At 48.2% G+C, this 10,448-nt stretch overlaps 1 protein-coding gene across 6 annotated transcripts in view; it reads left to right on the top strand.

The window, feature by feature from the left end:
* The first annotated feature begins 272 nt into the window (after positions 1–272).
* LOC144306403 (uncharacterized) overlaps positions 273–10,448 on the top strand; it is a 119,130-nt gene continuing 108,954 nt past the window's right edge. For 2 of the 6 annotated variants that reach the window (XR_013373490.1, XR_013373493.1), the window contains exon 1: positions 273–826. Coding sequence is in view for 1 of the 6 variants with exons in the window: in XM_077885833.1 (XP_077741959.1) it covers positions 736–826 (91 nt within the window). In the remaining 5 variants the exon portion in view is untranslated. Of the gene's footprint in view, positions 827–1,061; positions 1,223–10,448 lie in introns of those variants that run through there. The other 4 variants (XR_013373486.1, XM_077885833.1, XR_013373485.1 and 1 more) reach the window with 4 other exon arrangements.

Genomic DNA, 10,448 nt, shown 5'->3' on the forward strand with positions numbered 1-10,448 from the left:
GCCGGGAGGCAGAGCCGGCCCCGGCTTGTTGGGGGGCTCAGCGCCCTAAGGGCCGGTGGCGGGAGCCCGGTGGCCTTTAGCCTCTCCTTGGCCGGCCTGCGATCTTTCTGCAGATCTTCATTCCGCAGCCCCCAGCACGTTGCCTGGTTGGCGTGGTTGGGTAAAAGAGGTAAACACCTGGAGATGCGCGGGGCACAGGGGGAGGGGGGCCAGGCAGGGGCGCCTCTTGCTCGGCCGCCCTGCACCTGCTTCTTCCTCCTTTGTAAGGCGCCCACAGCCTCCCCCTCCTCCTCCGAGGACGGCCTCCTCTCCCCTTCCTTGCCCCGACCAGGGGCCCCCTGCTTAGCACGGAGGCCGCCCGCTGGCTGGGAACGGCGGGAGCACGCGGCCGCCCCATAGGCAGTGAGTCAGCACCCATCCTCCAAGAGGCTCTGGGAACCGAGGGTGCTCATCACCTCGGGTTAATATTAACTGTCCAGGCAGGTCCAAGGCAAGTCCGGGAAGAGAGGCGTGGCGTCCTCGGGGCAGATGGACCAGCCGAGAAGCCGAGTGCTCTAACCTGGGCCCCGAGCTGCCCAGCTTAGCCCTTCCTGCAGCTTGTTCCTCCGACCCCGTGACCCAGGGCCGTTGGCTTGGCCCCCGGAGGGGAGGGGGCTGGGGGCCCCAGGACGCTTGCTCCTGAGCTTTCAGAGGGTCAGAGCAGGATCAGAGGTTCCAGGTCCACCGTCGGTGGCTATGGGGCCGTGGACCGGTTACTCTGAGCCGGGGTTTCCTCACCCCGGGAAAAGCACCTCATTGCACGTCCATTTCATGAGCGACAAGGCGTGTAAGTGGCAGCTGTTAGGTTCCGTTCTCTGAATGGCTCTTTCCCTTGATATGTTCCCCAAGTCCTGGCTTTCCTGCCACAACAGCCCGCAGAGAAACTTCTCAAACAGCTCTGCTGTGAAACCTGGAGATGGGATCTCGTGCACGGCGAGGAGCAGCCGGTTTCTGCTTTGCTCGGGGATGCGAGGAGGGTGACTGTGTCGGGGGGGTGGGGTGGGGACCACACAGGAGCTGGGGGGCACCGCGCTGGGCTGCGCCGACTCCTCCCAGGTGCTGGGGTGGGGTCTGTAAAGCACTGATTCACCCCAGTGGGGATTTCCTTAGTGATCCCGAATCTTTTCTCGGGCCCAAGTTATCTTGACTCTGGAATCTCCTCGAACCTCTGACATTTGGAAAGGTGAGTTCAGAACGGTTGTGAGCAAGCCCTGCAGCCTCGGGGATTTGGGGAAAAGGGTCATGAAGTCGGGCATTGCATCTCCCGTCCTTGAAGGCTTATCATCCACTGACAGATAACTGGAGTCTTGGCCAGATGACTCACGGGCTGGTTTAACTCCTTCCGGGATCGTTCATGGCTAGTTCTTAGGAAATTAGGGAATACAAAAAAGAGGAAGGTTTGTTTATTTTCTTGGCAAATATTTACTGAGCACCATTATGCGACAGACCTGTCCTAAGCCGCAGAAGACGCCGAGAGCCCTGAGCTGAACGGACAAGGTCCCCAGTTTGCGTGCAGCTTCATTTCACGAAGGGAGGACAGGGGGCAAACAGGTGTTTAAGTAAAGAACTAAGAGCATTCAGTGGGCAGTAGGGTGTGATGATGAAGAACTGGGCAGTGGTTCTCAAACCCAAGCGATCCTCAGACTCACCAGCAGGGCCAGTTAAAACACGGGTGGCTGGGCTCCAGCCTCGGCCTGTCTCGTTAGTGTCCAGGGAGGAGCTGCAGAGGTGACCTTTCTAATGGGTCCTCAGGGATGCTGATGCTGCAGGTCCCTGGGCTGCGCTTTGAGAATCACTGACTCTGTACACGTAGGAAGGGATGCGGAGGGGGCTGGTTTAGCAACAGCGCTCAGGAAGACGGGGGTCAGGGTTCCCTTCGGTTGGCGGGGGGCAAAAAGGATGGGGGCTGTTTTTTTTTATTTTTTTATTTTTATTTTTATTTTTTTTTAAATTTTTATTTATTTATGATAGTCACACACACACACAGAGAGAGAGAGAGAGAGAGAGGCAGAGACACAGGCAGAGGGAGAAGCAGGCTCCATGCACCGGGAGCCCGATGTGGGATTCGATCCCAGGTCTCCAGGATCGCGCCCTGGGCCAAAGGCAGGCGCCAAACCGCTGCGCCACCCAGGGATCCCTGTTTTTTTTTAAAAATATTTTATTTATTTATTTATGAGAGACACAGAGACACAGGGAGAAGCAGGCTCCCTGCAAGGGTCCCGACGTGGGACTCGATCCCAGGACCTGGGATCACGCCCTGGGCCTAAGGCAGACACTCAACCGCTGAGCCACCCTGGTGTCCTTAGAGGCTGTACGTATCTGCAGTTTTGCTTGTGGAAGGGACAGCTGCAAAGAAACGGAAGCCTTGGTCTCCCTCGCCTCTCACTCTGCTTTTGTCCCTGTCTTGATTAACATTTGGAATCTCCCTGCCCTGGAGCTGGCTGTCCAGTTGGCCTCAAGACAGGACGCTGCTCTGCGGCCCGGCCTAGAGCACTCTCATCTGTTAGTTCTCATAAAGCAGCAGTTTAAAGGCCAGATCTCAGTCGAAACATTTCGGAAACATCACTGTCACCAAATAGAAAGACATTCCTGTCCTAGCTGTAACCAGCCCCCTGGCTCCTTGGGACCCTTCTTACCAGTCACCAATTGGGTAGTTGTGTTTGTGTACAAATCTATCTGTACATGAAACGAGGATGAAAGCCGTCATGGATTCCTAGATGATGATTTATCTGTGGGCTGATGACATGACTCTCAGTGTCTGGCAACACGCTTGCCTCAGTGATAAGCTAGAAATGCCTGTTGATTTCAAATATATGCTCGATCATTTATTCACAATGGGGCACTATGGTGGGTGCTGGAGATTTCATGGCAAAGGAGACAGATGCAGCCCCTGCCCTCACTGGGTTGATGATCTAAATAGGAGATGCAGGCAAATTAGTAAGTACTTTCCATGTGGAGAGTTGTCTTACCTTCTAAGCTAGGAGTGGGGCCGGGTGCTGTGGGAACACATAACCTGGGGAGGTCAGGAAGGCTTCCTGCAAGAGGTAACGTTTGGCAAGGGGGCGCGGGTGGGGTAGATAAGGAGTGGTGAAGGAGTGTCCTAGGTGCTGGCCCAGAGGTGAGACAGAGCATGTAGGACACAATCCCTGACTGGCATTGGTTTAGGATGACTGGCGCCAAGAACTGGGCCCCGATCCCCAAGGCTTTGCAGGGATGAGTGAACAGTGTTGGGGACACTGAGAAAATGTCTTAGGGGCTTCCGTGCTTGGTGGCTACGTACACTACGTGTAAGGGCTTGGCCTCACGCCCAGGTTGGGGAAACTTATGGCGGTGGTTGGATGCTGCGTTGGGTTGGCTCTGTGTGCAGGTCCTGGTTCCCAGATCTGTAGTTCCTCCCACCTGTGGAACGAGGAGTCCTGGGCAAACCAGTTTGGATCAAGGAAGGAGCTTGTTGAGCTCTTCACCATCAAAGGGCATTCTTGGAACAAAAGTGACAACTCTATTACGGTGTGGTTGGCAGAAAGATCGTGTCCGAAATAGTTGTCGAAATACTAAAATACTATTTTAGTGTTGATGGCTTCAGCCCGGAGAGGCACAGCTGGTTTCCTGTTGAACTCGGTTTGCCTGCCTGGCATGTAGGCTCTGACGAATGACTCGGTGACCTGGGGCCAGCCAGGTCGCCTTTTGGCACTCTGCTTTTTTATAGTTACAAAATGGGGGTAGTCTCTGCCTCTGAGAATAGCCTGGGAATGTTGTGTATAGACACGAGATGGTGTTTGTGAAAACAGTGGGCTCCTGGAGGAAAAGTTCAAACCTCTAGGACATTGATTGTTAGAGGCATTTAGTTGGTGTGGCAATAGTCACTGCTTACTCTGTGTGTGTGTGTGTGTGTGTGTGTGTGTGTTTAATGGTTAGCTCTTTAGCCTAGAATCCATATTTAGTCTCTTTCCATAAAAATACTTCAGTTTGCTTTTATATAGACTTTCTTTTATTTATACAGAGAGTAGTATGTCCTCTTGATCAAACTCCAGGTTCACAAAACATCTCAAATATAAAGAGAATGAGCCAAACACCACTTTTTTAGATTAATTTTTAATTGCACTTGGAAAAGCTACACATTTGCAGCTAAAAAGTTAGTGTATATCATCTCAAAAACTCTTCGAACCCCCTTACCTTTCTTTTTGAAACACTTTTTTTCCTAAAACTATTGAGATTCTTCAGCTTCTTTGGTCAGCGGGCAGCACCCCCTCTGAAAGCCCTAGGGTCTAATTTAAACTGGAAGAGCCACTAACATCCTGGGTTCTGATGGACTGATTTTCTGGCATTTGTTTCACAGATGTGAAAGAAACTCTACCTGGAGAGACAGAGAGCCTTTCCATGGGCTTTCTCTTTTTCCTGATCTGATTTCCTTCCTATTCCTCACTGAGGAATGGCATAGAAAGTAGAGAAATGAACTTCTCCTGTAAAATGTGAGCTGTTTGCTTGATGCAAGGAAGCGGGTTAAAGTGGCTGATGCCAAATGCAAATTATAGTTTGTGGCTGCGAGAATAATAAAGCTTCACTTTTCTCCCCTTTAATCCCAGAGTCCAATGTGCGGAGTCCTAAAGGGAAGTTAAGTGCCTTTAATCAATTTGTGGATGAAACCTAATCAAGCCAACTTTTATTCTTCTGGTAGAAGTCTTAAGGATGTGTAAATGGAACCAGAATTTTAAATTTCCATATTCTCTTAAAATCCAAACTTGGCTTCAAATAGAAGAACATTGGAAATTCAATATAATGCAATTTATTTCAGACTATATGAGGTTGGCTCACCTGGGAGCATCATTTCTGATTTGAGCCCATCAGGCTGTGTGCCTAGCTGGTCTTCTTGACTTTAGCCCTGCTTCCTCCAGGTCATCTTTGAACCATTGCCATAGCTATATTGCCCCCAAACCAGAGTCTGCTGCTTTTCCTCTACTTGATCTCCTTCCATGGCTCAGTGGCTGCCTACGACCTTTTGAACCCTTTCCAGATGCCTTCTCGTGCGGTCAGTTCTCACCTCACTACGGCTCTAGCTACAACATTCCTTCAATGCACCCACCAAGCATCCCCTTTCTTGCCTTTCTACTTATCCTTTGGGATATTGTCCTTCTCTGAAGCCCTCAATGTCTTCTGAATCTCTCCTCTGGGCTTCTGTACCATGCCTGCATTATAGCATTACCACCTTGACTCACAATTTTTTCTTGACATTTCTGTGTTTCCTACTAGGCTGGGGGACTTGGGGGTTTGACATGTCTGCTTAAACCGAGGGTCTGGTTCAGAGCAAATGATCAATACTTTCATGTTGCATCATCAGTGAATCAATGAATGGGATGGGATGAGATGGGGGCAGCAAGGAAGGGAGGATTCATGAACAAATGTAAAAAGGTTTCCTTAGAATAGAGGGCGCTTTGGGTACAACTACCCAAACCTAGGAAGAGTACTTATTCAGTTGGGCTGATGCCCAAGTCAGTGTGTCTCTGAACATGATTCTTTTCAAGGAAGCTTTGTGGTCAATGATGGATTGCAGACTGGGAGATTCTAGGAGGGAGGGTGGTTGGGGGGCAATGGGAGACAGCCTGAAGCCTGAAGAATAGTGTATCTAGAGATGTGGGAAGACTTTGGAGAACTGTGAGAATATGTGGAATTTCAAGATGAAGCTGTCTTGATTTTTGTGATTTGAAAAATCACACGAGTTACCAGAACTAGAAGATTTTCAGAAAGCAAAAGTTGTTTTCAAGGTTGATCACTAGGAGTGACCAGGCTGGAAGTCTATAGCCTAATTTCTGATTTTGGTCCTTTCCTTCTTCAGTTTTCCATTTGATTGTTAGCTGATCGCAGTCAAGGACAATGTTCAAATTTTCCAATTATTTTGATTATAAAACTAATGCATGCTTGTAAAAATAATGCACAGGTACACAGGATGAAGATGCAAGTCTCCCTTCATAGGATTGCCCCTGGCTGTAGGGAACGCTTGCATGAATTAGTAAAAGCCACTGCTGCTGTCTGCCAAAACATTGTCTAGCAGGACACATGTGAATCTGTGATGTCTACGGTATGAATGCTTAACCTACCACATTTGGCCACCCTGCTTCTGCAAGCCTCCCTCAGTCCACTGCTCTCCTCAGAGGTGGCCAGATATCTATCTATCCATGTATGTGTACATGTGCATATATTTACACACTGACACACATACTCAGAAATATATATATAGAAAAAAACAAGAGACTTATAGAAATAGGGCCATATTTTACATACTGTTGAGTCACTTGTTTTTTTCCCCTTGACAGGGATCTTGGATGTAATCTTCTCAATTTATATAACTTTACGTTATTCTCTGGTGGCTGCTTTCCCAATAGCATGGCTGTACTATGTTCAATCACTCCTTTCTAGGAAGGCATTTAGTTTGGTCCAATTTTTTTTTCCAATTTTTTAAAAATTACACCCAATGATGTAATTAATGTATGTGAGTGTTCTACAGTATAGGTTGCCAGAATGAGGTTAAAGGGTATTAGATGTTCACATTTTGAAAGATGATGCAAAATTGTCCCGCAAAGTTTGAGCCGAATTATATTCCCATCTCTCCACATCCTTGCCAATAGTTGACATTCTCAATCTTTTATATTTTTATCAGCTCAACAGAGGGAAAATGGCACCTCATTTAGTTTTAATTTCCCTGATTACTAGTGAGGTAGAGCATCGTTTCATATATTTATCAGCTCTTTGTGTCTCATCGTTGCAACATGTGTTTATCCTTTGTATTCTCAAAGTTGACTTGTTTAATCTTTACTGTGCACGCATTGTAATCATTTACTTATTACATGTACCTTATTATGTTTTCAACACACACCAACTTGCTGTTAACTCTGCACTGGAAATAAATGATGAAAACTGAGTAAGAGATAATGCAGTAAATCAGAAAGATCATAGTGCTTTGGAGCAGAAAGAGGTCATGGAGATTTTGTTGTACAAATGCCTTCTTTTACAGATGAGAAAACTAAGTTTTTCAGGAGGCAAAGATGTCTCATAGCTGGTTAATGGCAAGTCTGAAAACAGAGTCTAGTTCAAGTCCCCGCCCCCCCCCCCACCTGTTACCCCTTCATATCATTGGCTTGTCTTTTCTGGGTACTGTGTTTTCTAAGTAAATCTTTACTAATTTAACAGGAAGCGGCTCCTGACAGCCATGTTACCATGCAGAAAGCCAAGAATAGTTTCTTAGGTATATCAAGAGAGTGGAATGAATAGGTTTTGTGGGAAAAATGGCATCGTGTGCTGATGGGGTTCTTACTTAAACAAGAGGGAGAGGCTGGTGATAGGCCCCCTGTCTGTGTGGGGAGCCTCCAGTGGTCGTTGTATACTCTGGTTCCTGGTGCTTTCAGAATCTATGGTGAAGGGTCCACAGAAATCATTGGATTCAGGGCAGCCCCAGTGGCTCAGCGGTTTAGCACTGCCTTCAGCCCGGGGCGTGATCCTGGAGACCTGGGATCGAGTCCCACATCAGGGCTCCCTGCATGGAGCCTTCTTCTCCCTCTGCCTGTGTCTCTGCCTCTCTCTCTCCGTGTTTCTCATGAATAAATAAATAAAATCTTAAAAAAAAATCATTGGATTCAGAAACTTTCCTATAATACTCGCAAAAATACCCCACATGATCTGGGGGGGCGTGCTCTCCCCACATGCAATGAATTTGGCTTGCAGAGAAGACCGAGTTGGAATCTTCTTTTAAGGAGGAAAATGTATGAAGAGATTGGTGGAGAGTCAGTCTTCAAGTCAAGTTAGAGGCAAGGTAAGAACTTCCCTTCAGGACCAGAGCATGAGGACAGAGCTTCCTCAGAGCTGACAAAAGACGACAGGGTATTAAAGGCAGAGAGAGTCATCATAAGATTTTATGCTGACCATGCAGTTGGAATTTGAGGTGGATGAGTTTTCTTGGTCTACAAGGAAGAGAGGCAAAATGGGCAAGACCGGGAACGTTCCCTGGCCTGTTGGCCATGTGGTCCAGCGTAGCCCAGGGCGCAGCTTCCTGCACACAGTGGACAGGAATCTGGGAACATAAGACAGAATTATTATCTGAATATGTGTCTGCAGTGCTGGGACTGCCACCCCCTTGCCCCCGCCGGGTGCTCACCAATCTGTCTTCTCTAAGTCATGTGTCCACTAGAACCATCTAGGCATTCCTTATTATCATTAACTACCCACCCAGGGTTCATCATTTTTCAATTATAAGATGGTGATGATTATTATTAATTATAATACAGCTACTTTTTTGAACTGGGGTCTGATAAGGTTTATATAAGTTTATAAAGTGGGGTTGGTGGAAATGTCTTTTTAAATCTATAATCTCCCCTTTACTTTTTTCTTTTTGATTTTTTAATTTTTTGGTTGTTTTTGAAAAAAAATGAAGTCATTGTTTCCTGTGGAGTTTCCCATACTGTTAATGTTGCTGATTATATATCCCGGGGGAGGGGGGTGTTGATCATGTTGTTCTGTCTCCCATGTTTCTGAACCTTTGAGTTGGTGAGATTTGGTTACATGCGAGCTTGACTTGTTTTGGGATGCAACCCCATCTGGGAAGTGGTCTTGTCACCTCTCCGACCTCATTTACCCCACTCTGTCTTGCTCATTCTGTTTCTGTCCCCTGGCCTTGAACATTCTAGGCATGCTCCCTCTGTAGGGTTGTTGTACCCCCGGTGCCTTGTTTCTCATCTCCTTTAAGTCGTTGATCAAAATTTCCCTTTCTTTTTTCAAAAAAGATTATCTGAGAGAGAAAGAATATGTGTGAGCTGGGGAGGGTCAGAGGGAGAGAATCTCAAGCAGACTCTGCCCTCAGTGCCAAGCCGGATGTGGGGCCCAATCTCACAATCCTGAGATTGTGACCTGAGCCAAAATCAAGAGTCAGGTGTTCAACTGACTGAGCCACCCCGGGGGGGGGGGGCTCTAATTTTCCATTCTTGATGAGACCTGCCATGGCCACTGATTGAGTACATATGTCCTCATATCAGCACTCCTGGTCACACTACGGTGCCTCTCACTACGTGTGTGCTGGATAAGTCAAAGATAGGGAGGGGGACCTCCCTCGGACCTCTTCCTCCAATGCTTACTCTTCTGGCGATGACATGAACAGTCACTAAAACCCACTCTGCACCGGGTATACCATGTGCTAAGTGCTTAGCTTATTTCATCCCTACAACAACAGAGGGCAGGTCCCATCATTATCAGCCTCCTTCTACAAACGAGTGTGGTGGCCACCGAGCAACTCTGCCCGAGTCCTCCTTCAAGGAAAGGCTGTGGCTCCAGGGCAGAGGGTGCTGTCAGCAGGTAGCCTCCAGCACTCAACTTCTTGTTCAACATCATGTGTAGTCTGTGCTGTCTACACTGATCACAGATCCCAAGAAGGGCCAACTACGGTGGGCTCTAATGGACAACATATGCTCCAGACCTCATGGAGCTGGCATCGGCTTAGCTGAAGTTCTGCTTCTCCGTCTGCCCAAACTTGATTCCTCTGCCTGCCCCCTCTGTACTGTTGACTCCTAATAAATACCCTAGAAGTGAAACCCCACCTGAGCATCTTCATTCTGGAAAGCCCACCCTGTGATGCCAAGGAAATAGATGCTTACAGGATTAGGTAGCCCTCCCAGGGTCACGGTCTAGTGGGTGGGAGAGCTGTGGTCCCTGGGAGGCAACGCATTGTTTCTCTGAGTGCTCTCCCCACCCTGTCCCGAACCCTGCATGTGGGGGAGGACCGTCAATGCCCTGGTTCGGCTCTCTTCTGGTTCTTGGCTATTTTTGGGAGGCATCCTACCAACATTTAACATGTTTGTACAGGACACTGGATTCTTAGTCACAAGTGGCTGACTACATTGCAGGGTAGGAAGATGAGTTGTAGACTTCCCATCCAGTAACTAGGGAAAGATTCCGCAGAGAGCTCAGATGTATGATGCTCTGAAGAAGCGCTGTGCTGGCGGGGGCGTTAGGGATGGGGAGGAGGGCGGGGTGGCAGGATGTCGGGAGGGCAGGGAGGGGCCTCTGCGGTGAAGCTGGAAAGCTGGCAGGGAACTCAACAGAGGGAGTGGTTTGGTGAAAATGATGTGTTAGCAAGATCTGCACGATGCGCGCAGGGGGTACCGGGGCAGTGGGGACAAGTCAGGCCAGGAAACTGGGGCAGCGGTGATGTCGCTTAGACTGGGCTGAGGACATCAGAGAGGAAGAGACGGGGACGGACAACGTGGCTTTGGAGTGGGAAGACAAAGAACAAAGACGCAAATTAAAGATGAATTCCATGCCGTTGAACTTGAACATTTTAGTTGGACTGATTTAATTTTACTAGTTTGCCCAAAGAGATGCAAATCAGCACAATCATTTGGTTGCATTTCACCAATCAGTGTGACTTTCTC

The sequence above is a fragment of the Canis aureus genome, chromosome 37 (genome assembly GCF_053574225.1).
Source record: "Canis aureus isolate CA01 chromosome 37, VMU_Caureus_v.1.0, whole genome shotgun sequence".
In the NCBI taxonomy this organism is placed as follows: Eukaryota; Metazoa; Chordata; class Mammalia; order Carnivora; family Canidae; genus Canis; species Canis aureus.